Genomic DNA, 20,164 nt, shown 5'->3' on the forward strand with positions numbered 1-20,164 from the left:
GTCCGATGTAACCCAAGGACTGCCTGTATATGTAAAATCTGGAGTTGCTGGTAGTGATGATTTGCAATGAGGTGTTTTCTTTTAAAAACAAAACAAAAAAAAGCCAGAATGAAGACACAAGAAGCAGAGGTGAAAAATGGAGAGAAAACTGCCTGGGTTTTCCAAAGTACTCATCCCAGTCCACTATTAGAATATATTGCAGGCCCTGGATTACATGAGCTAGTTGCAGGCTGATCCCTTGCCCCCCCACCCCAGGGGCATGTGGGAGGTAACCAATAGATGAGTCTCTCTCACTGCGATGTTTCTCTCTCTCTGTCTCTCCCTCTCCCTTTCATTCTCTCCAGAAACCAATGGAAAAAATACCCTTGGGTGAGGATTAACAAAAAAATTAAAAATTAAATTTGAATTTAAAATATGGGGTGGTGACATTTTAAACAGTAGTTCCCATATACTGGTCTGTAAATCACTGAATGCCCATGCATAATAATTTATTAATCAACCATGAAGTCAGAAAAATAATAAAGTTAATTTTTCATATTGCTGAATTTAATTGGAAGGACCATCCTTTATTTTTAAGTACTTTGTATGGAAGTGTAGATAGTAGTTATCAATGTAGTGTTTATTTACACAATGGGCAAAATTAGAAGTTGGCATCATTATATCAATAACTCACATTTAGAGTTCTGAAATTTAAAAGCATAGAATCACTGATTTAAACTTGGCTTTTGTTCTCATGTTGGATAATCTTTTTTATAATCTATTTTTACACGTTATTTCTGAAGGCATTCCTCCTGTGTATTTCATGGTGCCGAGTAAGTGATGAATTATAGCTGAAGGCTTTTCCACATTCATTACATTCATAAGGTTTTTCTCCAGTGTGATGTCTCTGATGTTTCTTAAAGGATGAATCATGCCTATATGCTTTTCCACACCGTGTGCATTCATATGCTTTCACTCCTGTATGAACAATTTTATGGTTGCTAAGGTGGATCCTCTGCCTAAAGGCTTTCCCACATTCTTTACATTTGTAGGGTCTCTCCCCAGTATGGATTCTCTGATGATGTGTTAGATATGCTCTATGACTAAAGGTTTTACAACATGCAGTGCACGCATAGGGCTTCTCCCCAGTATGAATTCTTATATGTTCACTTAGGTGTCTAATTTGTCGAAAGGTTTTCCCACATTCATTGCATGTAAAGGGTTTCTCTCCAGAATGAGTTCTCAAATGTTGGATCAAGCTAATGTTCTGGCTGAAAGCTTTCTGACATTTATCACATACATAAGGTTTCTCTCCAGTGTGAGTTCTGTGATGCTGATTAAGAGAGGAGCGATGTCTGAAGGTTTTGCCACATTCTTCACATTCAAAAGGTTTCTCACCAGTATGGATTCTCTGGTGGGTATTAAGAGATGCACTTTGACTAAAGGCCCTTCCACATTCCTTACATCTGAAAGGTTTCTCACCAGTATGAATTCTCATGTGTTCAGTAAGATGAATGGGTTGCTTGAAGATTTTTTCACATATATTACATTCATAGGTTTTTGTTCTTATGTAACTTGTTGGATGACTAATCAGATCTAATTTGTATTTGTTCCTCTTTCTAAGTGTGTCATATTTACAGTACCTCTGTTCTATAATAACATTTGAATTCACAATATTTCCCCCAAATTTGTTAGTTTCTTGGCCTCTCTTCTTGTGGAGCAAGATGGCTTGTCTTACATCTCTTCCATTGGTGTCCTGATGCCTTTCTAACTTATCATATTTGGAGACTTTTCTCAATGTGGAATCAATTACATCATCCCTCATGAACCTTTCCATCATAATGCCTTGATATAACTGTTCCTGTAAAATGTCATTCTTTGCAGTTGATGTACTGGTTTCTGTTTTACTCTTCACATCTGAAAGAAATGGAAAAAATACAAATAACTCAAATATTTTATGCTTTGAAAACTCAATTACTATAGAGATTTAGATAACAATACATATAAAGTACATGAGATTTTTACTATATTTAAATATGGTTATGCATCCTGGAGAGGTAATGGGAAATTAAATTAAGAATCAGTAAATAGTAAAAGTATGATTTTATAAAGAGAGTAAAGTTTGAGCATTTTAGTCCTGCTCTTTCTAATAATATTAAATAATGAAATTTCTGAGCTGTCTTTACAACATGTCTTTTAAATTGACAACTACTTTTAGAAAACCATCTCAGAAAAATAAAAAAGATGTCCCTTCCCCCACTCCAGCTGCAGCCAGAGACACTAATTAAAAAAATAATGTTGGAAGTAAGAAAATTCACAAGAACACTAAGGTGTCTTTTATTAAAACTTACACATTGTTCTATTTCCTGTGCTTATTAATTTGTTCCTGGGAGTGTTATTTATACAAAGAAGACTTATAAGAAATCCAGACTATATTGCTGCTACTACAATGTTCTATGAAAATATCCTTTAACCTTTAAAATTTTGTCTGATTTTCTTGGCCCATGGACTGAAGGGACATGGGTTCGATTCTGGTCAAGGGCACATACCTCAGTTGCAGGCTCGATTCCTGGCCCCAGTCAGGGGGCCTGCAGGTAGCAACCAGTAACCAGTCAATATGTCTCTCTTACAACAATGTTTCTCTCTCTCTCCCCTTCTCCTCCCTTCCACTCTCTCTAAAAATCTATGGAAAAGATATCCTCAGGTGAGGATTAACAACAACAAAAAATAAAGTAAAAATAATAAAATTCTGACTGTTTTTCTTACTTGATAATTTGTTGTACCCATTACTAATATCTCAACTGACAGCTTTGTATTCCTAAAAGGTATAACTTCTTGTAAAGATCATTAATATTTCCAAATTCTAAATGAATAGATGCAAGAATAGAGTCTACATTCTGTAGGCCCCCGATTCTGGTCCTGAATAGTGGGGGAGGAAGAGAAGACAGGGAAAGACAGAGAAGCCATCTATCCAATTCAGTATCCAGGCCTGAAGCAGCCCAAGCTAGGGAAGAAGAAAAGATTTAACTTTGAATGAAGTTTCACTGAACTAAACATTTTACTAAAATCAGACTGTTATTATTTAAAGGGACTAGACCATTTATGGGATCTCTTTGAGATTTTACCCAGAGATAGGGAAAGAACACCATTGCAACTTTTATTATTCTTTTCATTATAAGTTGAAAAAGAAAACCCAAGAGAATGTACAAACAAATTATTGGAATTAATAACAGAATGAAACAAGGTGGTTGGCTATAAGATCAATATACGAAACCAACTGTATTATTACACCAGGAACAAACAGAAAACATAATTTAAAAAAATATACTATTTACATATGAAAAGGTACCACCTGCCTTGGCTCACCTGCACTGGGATGTCCTGGGCCTTCTTTCTCTGTTATCCATGGCTCTTCTCCTTTCTCCAACTGGGAAATCACTCTAGGTTTGGAAAATTCATATCCTGCTTATGCAGTAAAAAAAAAAAAAAAAAGTATGAATGCTTATGTTGAGATATAAGAACCATGCCCAGAATTAGTTCCAGTCCTAGGATTTCTGAAAATGGAAAGGGGCACCTCAGCATGTTTTTCTATTTTAGCTCTACAAAGTAAAAGAAGGAGAATCGGATATGGCCTGGCTTGATTTTCAAAGGAATAAGACATCTCTAACACAGAACCCAAGGCGAAGATCCAGGGAATCCATGACATTTAACAATTTAGAAATAATGGCTCTCCTGTAATGAGCAGGTTTCTGGATAAACAGCCCATCCTTACCCACTGAGACCAGATTCCCATAGTTCTCCAGCATCACCTCTCGGTACAGATTCTGGTGAGCAGGGGTCAGTTGCCCCCACTCCTCCTGGGTGAAGTTCACAGTTATGTCCTTGAAGGTCAACCGTTCCTAGAATATAAAATACATAGCTTTTGCCCAGCCAGCATGGCTCAGTGGTTGAGCATTGACCTATCAACCAGGCAGTCACGGTTCCATTCCCAGTCAGGGCATATGCCCCAGTTGCAGGCTCGATCCCCAGTGTGGGGTGGGCAGGAGGCAGCCAATCAATGATTCTCTCTCATAATTGATGTTTCTATCTCTCTTTATATCTCTCTCTCCCTATCCCTTCCTCTCTGAATTCAATAAAAATACATTTAAAAAAATAAAATAAGATAAAAACGTATTTTTTTAAAAAAGAGTTCCAGAATTGGTAAATATGTGTCCACATATGAAAGGCTCATTTTCTTTTCCTTAGCTTTCTTAATTTTTTATGACACAATTTACTATTAAAAACTAAAATAAGAACAATGTATTGTGGGATTTATAATATGTAAAGTGAAATGTATTGAGATAATACACAAAGAATGAGAGAGAATGGAAATATAAGACTTTCATATTATATGTGAAACTGTATAGTATTAATTCAAAGCAGCTGTGATATGTTTAAAATTTCATATTGTAGTGGCTAGAACAACCACTAAAAACAAACCAAAGAAGAATAGCTAAAAAGTCATTAGGGACACAAAATGGAATACAAAAAAAAGTATTTAATCCAAAAGACAGCGGAAGAGAAGGAACAAAGAATAGATGGGACAAAGAGCAAACAAAGAATAAGAATATGCACTTAAATCTACCATATCCATGATTATGTTTACTGTAAATGGACTAACCAAGCAAGATCCAGCTATATTTAAGAAGGTCATACTTTAAATATAAAGACAAAGAGAGGTTGCCCTAGACAGTTTGGCTCAATAGATAGAGCACTGGCCTGCGGACCGAGAGATCCCAGGTTTGTTTCTGGTCAAGGACACCTACTTTGGTTGCAGGCTCCTGCACGGGCCCTGGTCAGAGCGCGTGCAGGAGGCAACCAATCAATGTGTTTCTCTCACATCAATATTTCTCTCTGTCTTTTTCTCTCTCTTCCACTCTCTCTAAAAATCAATGGGAAAATATCCTGGGTGAGGATTAAAGAAAAAAAGACAAAGAGCTCCACATCCCCCTGGTGCACTGCTATGTGAGGACACAGCAAGAAGGTGGTCACCTGCAAGCCAGGAAGAGAGTTCTCACCAGGAATTGAATCTTCCAGCACCTTGATCTTGGACTTCACAGCCTCCAGAATATGAGAAATAAATGTCTATTGTTTTAAGCCACCCAATCTGTAGTATTTTGTTATGGCAGCCCAAGCTGACAAAAATAATTGGGCCACAAGTAACACAATGTATGCATTTGTTAAAACTTATCAAATAATACACTTAATTTTTGTGCATTTTTATATTAAATTTTATCTTAAGAAATATTGAACTTCATTTAGTAGGTTTGCCTGTTACAATGGTATGGGTTATCAACTCTGAAACTATTTTTCTTATATTCCAAGCTTGAGCAAATGAATTAAAAATGGGAGCCTGATTTCTCATTGTTGAAGGAGAACATATGTACAATAGTTCCCTGCCCCTCCCCGCCTTATCCATGGGGAATATGTTCCAAGACACCCAGTAGATGCCTGAAACCATGTATAGTACCAAACCCTATATATAATGTCTTTTTCCAATTCACTTAAAGAAAGCACTTATCTGAAAAGCCAGCATCACTAATCTTTCACTTTGGGGTCATTTATTAAGCCAAATAAGGGTTACTTGAACACAAGCACTGCAATACCATGACAACTTATTTGATAACCAGTTGCTACTAAGTAGTTAATGGGTGAGAAGTATATACAGGCTGCAAATTCTGGATAAAGGGATGATTTACATCCTGGGCAGGATAGAGCAGAATGGTGTGAGATTTCATCACACCACTCAGAAAAAAAATAAATAAAAAGACAAAGAGAGGTTAAAACTAAAAGAATGGAAAAGGTTATACCATGAAAACAATAACTAAAAAAAACACTGGAGGATCTACATTAAATCAGACAAAGTGGACTTTAGGAAAAGAAATATTGCCAAAACCGGTTTGGCTCAGTGGATAGAGCGTCGGCCTGCGGACTGAGGGGTCTCGGGTTCGATTCCGGTCAAGGGCATGTACCTTGGTTGCGGGCACATCCCCAGTGGGAGGTGTGCAGGAGGCAGCTGATCGATGTTTCTCTCTCATCGATGTTTCTAGCTCTCTATCCCTCTCCCTTCCTCTCTGTAAAAAATCAATAAAATATATTTTAAAAAAAAAAGAAATATTACTAGGCATAAAGAGACATTTCATAATGATAGGGATCAGTTCATTAAGAAGACAACAATCCCACATGTTTATGCATCTGACCAGAGAATTCAAAATAAAGCAGAATTGACAGAACTAAAGGGAGATAGAGACAAAATCAAGATAGAGATTTTAACATTCTTCCCTCAATAACTGACGCAATTAGACAAAAATTCCTCAAAGATAGAGCTTTAAACAACCTGTCAACCAACTTAATCTAATTGACATTTATAGAACATTACTGAATAGATTCTTTTTAAAATTAAATTTATATTTTGAGATGACTTTAACATGATCATTTTACATGTAAATCTATTTTGAGATAGATTTACTTGCAGTTATCTATATACTAGAGGCCCAGTGCACAAAATTCGTGCATGGGGGTTGGGGGGGCCCTCAGCCCGGCCTTCACCCTCTCCAATCCGGGACCCCTTGGGAGATGTCCGACTGCCTCTCGCAATCCGGGACCACTGGCTCCTAACCACTCGCATGCCTGCCTGCCTGATCACTCCTAACCCCTCTGCCTTCCTGATTGCCCCTAACCACCTCTGCCTGCCTGCCTGATTGCCCCTAACTGCTCCCCTTCCAGCCTGATCACCCCTAACTGCTCCCCTGCTGGCCTGATCTCCTCTAATCGCCTCTGCATCGCCCCGTACCTGGGACCCAGGATTCCCTCCTCCAGTCAGTTGCAGGCACCTGGGATCTGGGCTTCCTTCCCTCTGGCCGGCAGCAGGCACCCAGGACCTGGGCCAGCTTTGCCCAGGCTGGCCGCAGCTGCAAGGGACCGTGGGCGGGTGACTTCACCCAGGCCATAGCCGCAGGCACCTGGGACCACGGGACGAATGGCTTGTCCCTCTCCTGGGCCGCAGCTGCAGGCACTGGAGCCCGGGACTGTGGGGCGGGCGGCTTGTCCCTCTCCCGGGCTGCAGGCACAGCCGCTGGCACACGGGACTGCAGGGCGGGCGGCTTGTCCCTCTCCCGGGCTGCAGCCCCAGCTGCAGGCACTGGGACCACAGGGCAGGTGGCTTGTCCCTCTCCCTGGCCGCAGACGCAGGCACAGCTGCTGGTGCCCGGGACCGCGGGGCATGCAGCTTGTCTCTCCCGGGCCACAGCCTGGCTGGCCCCCATTCCTCTCTCCCCAGTGTTGAGTGTCTGAGCCATTACGGTGTGATGGTGTGAGGGTGTGATGATCATTTGCATATTAGTGCTTTATTATCTACTAGAGGCCCGATGCACAAAATTCGTGCAAGAGTAGGTCTTCCTTTCCCCAGCTGCCGGCACCGGCTTCCCTCTGGCACCCAGGACCCGGGCTTCCCTTGCAGTCCCGGCTTTGTCTGGAAGGATGTCCAGTCTAATTAGCATATTATGCTTTTATTATTATAGATTATTTAGGAAATCCCCTAATTGTCTAATAATAAGATACTGATTAAACTCTGGTACTTACATATGATAAAATACTACCCAGCCATTGTAAATTATATTATAGATACTAATAAAAGGGTAGTATGTTAATTAGACTGGGTCGACCGGACATCTTCTGGATGTCCGACTTTCTTCTGAACAAAGCCACGGTGTTGGGGGCCGAGGCAGAGGTAGTTAGGGGTGTGACCAGGCCGGCGTGGGGGAGCAAGCAGTTAGGGGGTGATCAGGCTGGCAGGGGAGGGCAGTAGGGGGCAATCAGGCTGGCAGAGGAGGGCAGTTGAGGGCGATCAGGCCAGCAGGGGAGGGCAGTTGGGGGCGATCAGGCCAGCAGGGGAGGGCAGTTGGGGGCGATCAGGCAGGCAGGCAGAGGTGGTTAGGAGGGATCAGGCAGGCAGGCAGAGGCAGTTAGGAGCCAGCGGTCCCGGATTGTGAGAGGGATGTCCAACTGCCGGTTTAGACCTGATCCCTGAGGGCAGTTGGACATCCCCTGAGGGGTCCCAGATTGGAGAGGGTGCAGGCCAGGCTGAGGGACACCCCTCCAAGTACAAATTTCGTGCACCGGGCCTCTAGTATAGGATATAAAAGGCTAAGTACATCCGTCTGTACATCCAGCTGTACATCCGTCCCTCTGACCCACTGACTGGACTCACGCATGCACGATACATATAAAGCTCTCGCTGGTGCCAAGTGCACATGTGTGTTTTGATCTGTCATTGTTGATCGTGAATTTGGTTGACACTTCTATTATAAAGGGCAAATAGTGATATTAAAATATTTCTTTTAATTAATTTTCTTTCAATGTGCACGAATCCGTTCACCGGTCCACTAGTAAGAAATAAACAGAGATCCCATCTACTAACTACTGGGGGCAAAGCAGAGTAAGGGGCATGAGGGAACTTTCTGAGATGGTGAAAATGTTCTAGATCTTGATTGCAGTAGATAGTGTATACATGTGTCAAAAAGAGCGATGCACTTTCTTAAGTGTTTTATCCTATGTGTAAATTATACCTCTCTCTCTTTTTTTTAATCCTCACTGAGGATATTTTTTCCATTGACTTTTAGAGAGAGTATAAGGGAGGGGAGAGGGGGAGAGAGGAAGAGAGGGAGAGAGGGAGAGAAGGAGGGAGAGAGAGACAGAGAGAGAGAGAGAGAAACATTGATGTGAGACACATCGACTAGTTGCCTTCCGCATAGGACTGGAGATCGAACCTGCAACCGAGGTACATGCCCTTGATCGTGAATCGGACCTGTGACCTTTCGGTCTGAGAGCCAATGCTCTAATCACTGAGCAAAATGGCCAGGATAATATACCTCATTTTTTTTATTTTAATCTTTCCCCAGTGCTAAGTTTAAATCCCATCAGTTTCAATAAGTGTCAGGAAGTGAGGAATTCTAAAAAGTGGAATGCAGAGATAACCCCTTAAATAATTAGACTATTATTACTTCCACATTTCTCTAACTCTGGAATGCATTTCAATCCTAGAAAGTATTAGCATGTGAATTAGCTGAGAAAACTGGGATTTTAAACAGCTAAAAAATATTGCCACAGATCACCAAGCAAGTAAATTCAAGAGCTAAGTTTAAATCTTGTACCATCTAATTTTAGAATCCAAGTTCTGTTCACTTAAAACTCTTCTGTCCTCGAATAACATCTGCTCTTTAATGATCTTCATTTCCTGTTTATTAAACCATTTTCCTTCTGTCTCACCTATCCTTCCACCAGGGGGTGAGGACACCTATTATGACACCCTGTTGTATCTGCCCAGGCTAACGGGTGTACCTGTGGCCAGACCATTTCTCCTCTTCTTGATTCTTTGGCTGCAGTTTGATCTTTGCTCCCAATACACTAAGGGTCACCTCATTAAGTTCACAAGTAATATGTGTACACCATTAAGAATGTCAGCCTGGTCTGTGTGGCTCAGTGGTTGAGCACAGACCTATGAACCAGAAGATCAGTTCAATTCCCAGTTAGGGCACATGCCCAGGTTGCAGGCTCAATCCCCAGTGTGGGGTGTGCTGGAGGCAGCCATTCAATGATTCTCTCTCATCATTGATGTTTCTCTCTCTCTCCTTCTCCCTTCCTCTCTGTAATCAATAAAAATATATATTTTTAAAAAATATATAAAAATAATAAAGGAATGTCAGAACTTTCTTCTCATTTACAAAGTTTGTTTTTCAGTTATAAATACTAAAAAATAAATTAAAAAATGAGGCTTATCTTAGATCCCAAGTGGTATCTGTTGGTTTTTAGAGGCTAAAATTCTATCACTCCTTTTGCTTTCTTTACAGAAATTAGCAACACAATGTTAGAGTTACATGGAGGAAAGTATAACTTCTATGAGCAGATAAATTGATACCACCGTTGCCATTTTCTGTACAAGAGCAATATTCTCTGAGCTCCCTAGGTTGAATTCGTTAGCCTCAACAACCTCCCACTCCAAGAAAAGGGGCATTATGCCTTAAAAACCAAGAAGCATGTCAAAAAAATGAGAGGAAATTCCAACCCACCTGGAATTCTGCTCTCTGGGCCCCAGAAGTCCCTTCATCCTTTAAACTTTCTCCCTGGGTCTCATCAGCATCCTGAGATAGCAGAGCTGAGGAAGGAAAAGAGCCATAAGATTTGCACTCCCCAAAAGCCCCCCAAAATGCCGGGAGACCTGCTGAATATGGCTCCTCTCTCAATACATTCACAAAGAGGGACATTTGGAGTGATTCAAGCAGACTGGAAGCCCCTTAATGAGGAGGAACTGCAGTGTGTTCTTTGGGGCATTTGTAGTTCCCAATGGTCAATGCTGATCCAAAAGCACAGGTCTACTCAGCTACTCCTTTGTTCACTTCCCATGGACTTCCAGGCACTCTATGGTCCACCCGAAGCATATCTTTCCAGCACTAGTTTCCTCTAATCACCATCCTCTGTCTGTTGGACTCAAACACCAATCTCAGACTACAATGGCCTCCATTCTCTGACACTTCTACAAAAAAACTTAGACATCTTTCTTTTTTTAAAAAAATATATATTTTTATTGATTTCAGAGAGGAAGAGAGAGATAGAGACATCACTGATTAGAGAGAATCATTGATTGGCTGCCTCCTGCAGGCCCCACACTGGGGATCGAGCCCACAACCCGGGCATGTGCCCCTGACCAGAATCAAACCCAGGACCCTTCAGTCTGCAGGCCAATGCTCTATCCACTAAGGCAGTGGTGGGCAAACTCATTAGTCAGCAGAGCCAAATATCAACAGTACGATTGAAATTTCTTTTGAGAGCCAAATTTTTTAAACTTAAACTTCTTCTAACACCACTTCTTCAAAATAGACTTGCCCAGGCTGTGGTATTTTGTGGAAGAACCACACTCAAGGGGCCAAAGAGCCACATGTGGCTCGCGAGCTGCAGTTTGCCGACCACGGCACTAAGCCAAACTGGCCAGGGCAAAACTTAGACATCTTTCAAGGCCCAATTCAATGCTATCTGCTTTGTAAAAAATTATCAGATAAGCACAACTGGAAAAATATTTCCTATCTCTTGTCTTCCAAAAAAAAAACTTTATCATAGCATTTTCCTAGGTTACCTTCTATTATGGGTATGTGATCTGGGTATGTGTCTGTCTCCATCAATTAATAATTAGTGCCCTAGCTGGTTTGGCTGAGTGGATAGATTGAACCTGAAGGGTCCTAGGTTCGATGCCAGTCAAGGGCACATACCCAGGTTGTGAGCTCGATCCCCAGTAGGGGACATGCAGGAGGCAGCTGATCAACAATTCTCTCTCTTCCTCTACCTTCCTCTCTGAAATCAATAAAAATATATTTTAAAAAATATTTAGCATTAGAAATCATTATTCATTTTTTCATCTGTCAAGAAGCTTAGCAAAGTTCCTGCCTGACACAGCTAGAATACAATAAATATTGACGGAATCTACAGTGTTAAAGGTATGAATTAAGAGACCACATGAAACACACAGATTCCTCTATCCATCTATCTATCCTGACCAGACCACTAAATAATGTGTAATTTTGGACATATTTCCCACTGAACCTATATTTCAAGGTGAAATAAGAGTAATCAAGCATGTCATTCTTTCCTCTCAGCAGAAGATGAAAAGCAAGAACTGATATTGGTTTGAGGCTAAAATGACTGAAACTTGTGAAGAAAAACCATTGGGGGGGCTTAAGGGTGCAAAAAGCTTTGACTTTGCTGTCCACACTCAAGAGTCGCTGGTGGGGACCATCTTGTGTTCTGTTTTCCTGTCCTGTGAGTACTGAGGACAGGAGATGGGAGCAGCATGGGACAACACAGAGCACATGTCACCAAGAAGCCTGTGCTGAGAGCACAATAGTAAGTACTGCCTCCTTGCAAGGCCGCCGGTTGAGTATGTTTGAGTGCATGCCTCTCTATTCTAGAATCTAGAGGAACAACAATGCAGGAGAGGAGGGATCCGGAAGCAACAATCCCACAGCCAGAACTCCAGAACTCTCACAGCTATCCCTTTCCCAAAAGCCACAAGCATGAACCTCAGAGACCTGCTTTCCTCCAATGTTCTCCCAGAGACCAGAACAATGACGTGTACCTATCTTTTGACACACAAATGAGATCTCCTAGTTCCCCATGCATTCCCCCCTTCATCAGTCTATTCTTACCTTCTCCTTCAAACATCTTAGTCACATCCTCCCATAGGGGCACCCCCTCCTTGGCCTTCTTTGGATGGTGCAACTTCACCCAGGTGCTGGCCTCAGCGGGCAAGGTGATCAAGAGCTGCTGCAGCATAATGATGTCCACCTGATTGGGCTTGTCCACTTCCTGTGAGGAAACGGCCAGAACCTCTGCTGAGAGGCTTCACAGTTGGGTGGTCCTCCTCTGATCACAGTCCCTGCCCTCAGGGCTTTGGCATGCTCCTGCAGCACTAGAACTGGGGGCTCCGAGAGGCTAATGTGACTTGGACAACTCTGAAACACTGACTCCTCTCTTGAATTAAGTACAGCCTCCCTAGGAGGCAGCCAGTTGAGTAGGTTTGGGTGTATGCCTCTATCTTCTTCGAGAGGAACACAATGCAGGAGAGGAGGGACCCAGGAGCACCCTCATACAGCCAGAAATCCAGAAATATATTTAGAACTGCAAAAGATCCAAAAACAAAGATTTGGCATCAATGTGGGAAGAAGTATAATCAATGCTCTTGGATGTGGCTCTGTCTCCCAGTTCCCGTGCCCCCCCCCCCCCCCCCGCAAACAGCCAAAGATACACAGACATGCACCAATCCTGCCTTGACTTCCCCCCTTAAAAGCCACATGCATCTTCTGCCTGGATATAGATTTGAAATCAGACAGCCTGGGTTAGAATCCTGACTCTTGCACTTAAAAGCTCTAAGGCACTTCAACTGAGCTTCAGTTTCTTCATCTATAAAATAATAATCGTACTTCATAGTGTTGTAAAGTTGATTAATTGAGACAATGTCGGGCAAACAATAAACCTTTAGTAAATATTATTATAAACCTTTTGCTTTAATGCTGCAGCAGAGCATTATCTTTCTAAGTTTTTTTTTCTTCATTTTTTTTAAGAGACAGAGATATCGATTTGTTGTTCTACCACTGAGGGTGGAACCCACAAACTTGGCATATTGGGATGATGCTCTAACAGTGACCTACTGGGCCAGGGTCTTCTAAAGTTATTTAAAAAAAACAATTAATAAATCTCAAAGTTAATGTCAAGTATTTCAAAAGATGGAATAATCATATAGCTGCATTTTCACATGGGCAAGTAGTGACAGACACGCCCACATAGATGCCTAGCAGCTAGCAAGTCCTTTTAACCTCTCTGTTAAGATGTATCCTGGTTTCAAAAATGTTGAAATTTGGGGAAAGGAGAATGCCTACAAATGGAGGAAATACAGTACTTCGAGTACAATTGAGGACTACTGCAGAAGTGTTTGTAACAGGCAATTTCGGAAAAAAAAAACAGAACAAAACTCAAATACATCCTCTGTCTCATCCCGCCCCTGTCATTTGAGCAGGTAGATCGCGCTCTACAGCGACCAGGTCCAGTGTATCTGGGACCCTAAAATCTGTCCTAGCTCCCTGGGAAGAAAGCCGACTCAACTTTTTAAAGTTTGTGGGGGAAGGGCATCATGTGGTTAATGGGCATCTCTTGTTTTCAGCTGTGACTGGTGCAGAGAAAGGGGCTGCATCCTACCTATTGGAACAAGTGGGAAATAGCCTGCTTCTGAATATATAAATAGTAAATGTCTTGTTACCAAAGTGGAGAAATATATTAAACGGTTAATGACAGGGAAGCTTCTTTTAGAAGGTGCCCCTTCTCACTACTCCCAGACATGCCTCCCTCGGACTGACGACAGCCAGGGCGGCCTCCTACTCACCAGATCCGCCTCGGACGCTGGCAGGACCAGCGATGCGGGCGTGAGAGCGCTCGCTCTTGAGGCTTTCAGCTCCAGAGGGTGTCTGTTTGGAGGAGGACTGGTAACAGATTTTGTTCTTTCCCAGCCTTTTACAGACAAACCATATTCCCAAGCAAAACAATCATTCTTCAAAAGACGTCCAACGTTCACGTCGGCCTCCGGACTGGAAGTGGGTCTTCTCCAAATTCCCAAGGAGAAGCGGCCTAGGGCGGGTCTGCTGCTCCTGATCACCCAACGTGGCCTTTCCCCGCCGCACCTCTCGGAGCCGGGCTCTGGGCGCCGCAAAGGGAGAGGTTCCCTGAACCCGCTTCCCGCACACCGAGTCTAGGATACATCTCCTAGGAGGCGGCTTCAGTGCCGGGGCGGCGGCGGCCAGGTCCTCCGGCGCCCCGCCTCCTGGGCCGCAGTCCGACGTCTCCCGGCGCCCCAGCCTCGGACGCGCCCCCGCAGTTGCCCGCGCCACCAGTCGCCTCAGCGCAGGCCCCAGTGCAGCCCGGGGTACAGCCCACCCAAGGCGGCCGCCGGGCAGCCCTGCCACCCCGCCCAGCGCCCGTTAGTCTTCCCGCGGCTCCACCCGCTCCGCCGCTGGCTCCGCCCACGAGGGCCCTGGAGGAGCCCGCCGGCTCCAGGATTGTGGGGCGCGCGCGAAAACCTGGAACCTGGATGCGGTGGAGCGTGCCCCCCAGCGGACTCTCCAGACCTAGGGGCAGCGACCACCTCAGTGGATCTGCAGCGTTTCCTGACCGCGGTCCAAGAGACCGCGTGGACCGCCACCTCTTCCGGAGGGGAAGCCCCTTCTGTCATTCATTCATTCATTCATTCATTCATTCACCAACTGTCTTCTTAGTGCCTACGATCTGCCACGCATTGTCTCAGAATCTGAGGCTACAAGCAGTTATCAAAACGCAGCCAGCTTTCTTGTATATTAATTCCGGTGAGATTAAGCAGATAAGTAAATAGAAAAATAGATAACATTCTAGGTGATGGTAAGGGCTATGAGGAAAAGGGAAGCAGCGTAGAGAGTGGGGAGTAGAGGATAATCAGAGTTCCTCTCTGGTAATTGTGGGCTAGGATAGTTATATCAACCCACCTCAGAAAACAATATTAAAAAGTAAAAGTCTGGTCCGGCTGGTGGGGCTCAGTGGTTGAGCATAGATCTATGAACCAGGAGTTATGGCTCCATTCCCGATCAGGATGCATGCGCGGGTTTCTGGCTCAATCCCCAGTAGGAGGCATGCAGGAGGCAGCCGATCAATGATTCTCTCTCATCATTGATCTTTCTATCTTTCTCCCTCCCTCTCCCTTCCTCTGTGAAATCAATTAAAAAATATATATGTATTTTAAAAAGTAAATGTCTGGATATATATATATATATATATATATATATATATATATATATATATATATATATATATATATATATATATATATATGTTTTTAAAGCTTACTAAACTAATGTTATTAGTTTACTAGGGCTGTCATAACTGGATGGCTTAAATGACAGAAATGTATTGTCTCACAGTTGTGGAGACCAGAAGTCCAGGATCCAGGTGTCAGCAGGGTTTATTTCTCCTGAGACCTTTCCTCTTGGCTACAAACGGCAGCTTTCTCCCTGTGTCTTCCCAGGGTCTTTCCTCTGCGTGCCTTCATGGCCCTGGTATGTCTCTGTCCAAATTACCTTTCTTATAAAGACACCAGGCAGATTTGTTTAGAGCACACTCTAATGCCTCATTTTAACTCATTTATCTCTTTAAAGTGATTATGTTTAATCACCAAAATATATGGTTAAATACAGTCACATTCTGAGGTACTGGTGGTCCCCAAATTTCATATGGATTTCAACATATGAAATTTGGGGACACACAATTCAGCCCATAACACGGTGTCTAAGAGATGGCAAGATAGAATTATTAAACCAAAAGCTAGAAAGCAAGGATCCAGGGAGATAATCCAATTTGGAAGAGGTAATCCAACTTGAAATACTGGAAGATGCTTTTACCCTGAGACATTTACCTAAATGGAAATTGTGATCTTCCTTTTACACTTCAAAGAAGAAAAACATGAATAAAACACAATGTGTAGGGAGTGAAGTCCAAGACCTTCTGTACAATAACGGGTCCCCAAAAGGCCACACCCTCAGGATGAAGATGAATTGGAAGTGGAATTGCTGGGGTTAAATTACCTGTCTCAAGTCTTTTATATATATACTAGAGGCCTGCCGCATGAAATCGTGCGCGGGTAGGGTCCCTAGCCTAGCTTGTGATCAGGGCTACCTTCCGCCCACTCGCCAATCCCCAGTCCCACCCCGCCGTCGCCACCCACCCCTGTTGCCCGTTCACCATGCAGCCATCAGAGCCTGTGGGTCTCAGGGGAGGGGGTTGGGGGCTCGAGGAGGGGAAGGACCGAGAGGTGGTCAATGCACCTCATAGCGACTGGTTGAGCGGTCATTCTGGTCATTACACCATTATAGTCACTGAGCTTTTATTATATAGAATTTTTTATTGATTTCAGAGAGGGAGGGAGAGGGAGAGAAAGATAGAAACATCAATGATGAAAGAGAATCTATTAGAGATGGAACCTGCAAGCCAGGAATATGACCCTGACCAGAATTGAACCCAGGACCCTTCAGTCTGCAGGCCCATGCTCTATCCACTGAGCCAAACCAACTCAAGTCTTGATCTTGTGTTCAGGTGGTCTCAAACTTATGCCTCCGGATGCCTGGCAAAAGCAAATACAAATCATCTCTGGAGGAACACATTATAATTGTAGGCCATAAATTCTTCCTACAAATAAGTTTTCATAGAATTGTTAAGTATAGAATTAAAGATAAACAAGTACACAAGGAAACTAGACTCTTTGGGTATTTCAGCAGAAACAAATAGACATTCAAATACAACATTTTTTTGAAATTATCAGATGCAAACTACAAAATAATTTATATTTTCTTTGTTCAAAGAAATAAAAGATAACTCAGTTTAAGCAGGCACCTGGACATTATAAAAAGTGATAGAGCAGATATAAAAAAACAAACCCACATAGCTGGTTTGGCTCAGTGTAGATAGAGTGCCGGCTTGTAGACTGAAGGTCCCAGGTTGGATTTCAGTCAAGGGCACATGCCCGGGTTGCAGGCTCCATCCCCAATAGGGGGCATGCAGGAGGCAGTTGATCAATGATTATCTCATCATTAATGTTTCTATCTCTCTCTATTCCTTTCTGAAATCAATAAAAATATATTTAAAAAAATAACTAAATAGAGCCCTGGCTGGTGTGGCTCAGTTGGTTGAGCATCACCCTATGAACCAAAAGGTTGCTGGTGCAATTCCTGCTCAGGGCACATGAATGGAATTAGTGCTCTTATAAAAGAGACCCCACAAGGCTCCCTAGTGAGGACCCATCCAGAAGTTGGCAATCTGTGACCCAGAAGAGGGCCTTCGTCATGCTGGTGTCCTATCTCCAACTTCCAGCCTCCAAAACTGTGAGCAGTAGGTTTGTGCTGTTTATAAGCCACCAAGACTATGATATTTTTGTTATAAAAATCAGCACTGATGAAGATAGGGTGTTAACAATATACACATATGGAATTGAGGGTGTTTGCAAGGGTATGATTAAAGCTGGGTAGGGAGAGAAAGGAGGATACTTGTCATATCTAAAAATGTCTTTATTTTGCCCTTACACTTCAGTGGTTGGCTGGGCAAAGAACTTTAAGCTGAAGGTCACTTTTCTTTCAAAATTTTAAAGACATTGCTTGATCATTTTTGTGAGCAGTCTAAGAATTTTTTGATTCCCATATAGGAGAATGACCATCTTCTTGCTCCAGGAGACTTTGGGACATTCTTTTCCTCTGGAGTTGTAATCTTTATATATAAAAGGGTAAGTGACCGAATGTCCGTCCGAATGACCATCCGTCCAAATATCCGACCAACTGGCCGGTACATATGACAAGCACAGGTAATTTAAAAATAAACAGTGACTCGTGTATGCACGATACATATAAAGCTCTTGCTGGCGCCAATTGCATGCAATGTCAGAATGTACCTGAAGACCAACTATTGGTACAACGTACCTCTGAAGCTGAAAGAAAGTGACATTGTTGACACAATATTGTTTATTTATTATTCAATTTATATATTATTTTCATATACATTTTACGAATTTTCTTTCATCATTGACACTTCTATTATAGAGAAAGGGCAAATAGTGATATTAAAATATTTTGTATTTTAATTTTATAATACTATATTATGTATACTATTTTGACATGTAATTTTTTTGCAGTAATGTAATGACCACATGAAACTTTCTTCTAATTAATTTCTGTTCAATGTGCACGAATCCATGCACTGAGCCACTAGTATTTTACAATGATGTTCCTTGGTATAGCTTATTTTTGGAAGTAGATTGCCTGGTACAAATCTCAGCTCTGCTATTTACTATCTGGGTGCTCATACTTGCTTTAACTCTCCATTACTCTATTTCTTCATCTGTAAAATTGGGGATAACAGAGGATTCTTATGAGAATTAAATGAGTACTTATAACTGCGCCTTTAATCCTATATAATAAAAGTCTAATATACTAAGTGTCTGGTTGTCTATTTGGCCATTCAACCAATCAAAGCATAATATGCTAATGATATGCTAAGGCCATTCAACAGTTCGCTATGACATGTACTGACCATCAGGGAGCAGACGCTCTGAGGTTAGCTTGCTGCTGGGGTCCAGCTGATTGGGACTGAGCAAGACAGGCCGGACACAACCTGGAGCCCTCCCGTGGTCCCCCCCTGGCTGGCCAACCTCCTGCATCTCTCCCCGGCCCAGATCGTGCACTGGTGGGGCCCCTTGGCCTGGCCTTCATTCTCTCACAATCCTGGATGGGGGATTACTCCCCTCCCCACCCCCAAATGCACGAATTTCATGCACCGCGCCTCTAGTTATATGATACATGTTAGCTGTTGGTATTTACTGTGCAGAGGATACAGATTCTTTTAGTCTTTTTTTAATTTTTAAAAATATATTTTATTTATTTTAGAGAAGAAGAGAGCAGGAGAGAGATATATAAACATCAATGATGAGAGCAAATCATTGATCAGCTGTCTCCTGCACACCCCCACTTGGGTTCAACTGGGAATCGAACCATGACCTCAGTGTTCAACCACTGAGCTACACTGGACGGGAAGATCCTTTTAGTCTTAAGATTCATGTCCTCCAATTCTAAAAAATTGTCTTTTGTGTATGCATATATTTTCTACCCTTCATATTCTCTTCTCTTTTTGGAGATTGGAAGCTTAGTCTACATGTGCAGGATGTTTGGATCATTGGCCTTGATTTTTCACTCAAGTATCCATGAATTTCAGTGCCTTTTATTTGGGTTATTATTGATAGGTACTTATTTATTGCCATTTTAATTCTGTATGGCTAGGTTTCTCTCTCTTGTTTCTTCTTCTCATTACAGCAATCCCTTTAGCATGTCTTGTAATGTTGGTTTGGTGGTGATGTACTCCTTTAGCCTTTTTTTCTTTCTTTTTTTGGTCTGGGAAGCTCTTTATTTGCCAGTCTATTTTGAATGAAAGTCTTGCTGGATATAGTAATCTTGGTCTCCGATCCTTGCTTTCCATTACCTTGAGTACTTCATGTCATTTCCTTTTGGCCTGTAGAGTTTCTGATGAGAAATTAGGTGTCAACCTTATGGGAACTCCTTTATAGGTAACAGTTTTATTTTCTCTTGCTGCCTTTAAGATTCTCTCTTTGCCCTAGCTGGTTTGGCTCAGTGGATAGAGCATTGGCTGAACGGTCCTGGGTTTCATTCTGGTCAAGGGCACATGCCCAGGCTGTGGGTTTGGTCCCCAGTGGGGGGCGTGCAGGAGGCAGCCGATAAATGATTCTCTCTCATCATTGATGTTTCTATCTCTCCCTCTCACTTCCTCTCTGAAATCAATAAAAATATATTTTAAAAAGGATTCTCTCTTTGTCTTTAATTTTTGGCATTTTAATTATGATGTGTCTGGGCATGGGCCTGTTTGGGTTCTTCTTGTTTTGGAGTTCTCTGTGCCTCCTGAACTTGTGTGACTTTTTTCTTTACCAGGTTAGGGAAGTTTTCTGCCATTATTTCTTCAAACACCTTCTCTATGCCTTTCTCCCTTTCTGCCTCTTCTGCTACTCTAACATTGTTACGTTTCACATTGTCCC

General features: G+C 42.4%; 1 protein-coding gene across 3 annotated transcripts; it reads right to left on the reverse strand.

Moving 5' to 3' along the window:
* Nucleotides 1-472: 472 nt before the first annotated feature.
* On the reverse strand, nt 473-14,568 carry ZFP69 (ZFP69 zinc finger protein). Of its 3 annotated transcripts, none has more exons than XM_080655075.1 (6): nt 13,943-14,568; nt 12,213-12,684; nt 10,086-10,171; nt 3,752-3,878; nt 3,346-3,441; nt 473-1,896 (listed from the first exon to the last, which is right to left on the reverse strand). In XM_080655075.1, the coding sequence occupies exons 2-6, from the start codon at nt 12,337-12,339 to the stop codon at nt 764-766; spliced, it is 1,569 nt and encodes a 522-aa protein (XP_080511201.1). In that variant the 5' UTR covers nt 12,340-12,684; nt 13,943-14,568; the 3' UTR covers nt 473-763. The 3 variants fall into 3 exon arrangements, with proteins under 3 accessions (XP_080511201.1, XP_080511200.1, XP_080511199.1); XM_080655074.1 differs by having other exon boundaries at nt 540-1,896; nt 3,346-3,444; nt 12,213-12,372; nt 13,943-14,540; XM_080655073.1 differs by having other exon boundaries at nt 540-1,896; nt 3,346-3,444; nt 13,943-14,540.
* Nucleotides 14,569-20,164: the final 5,596 nt, after the last annotated feature.

This window comes from Plecotus auritus (genome assembly GCF_963455305.1).
Source record: "Plecotus auritus genome assembly, chromosome: 2".
NCBI lineage: Eukaryota > Metazoa > Chordata > Mammalia > Chiroptera > Vespertilionidae > Plecotus > Plecotus auritus.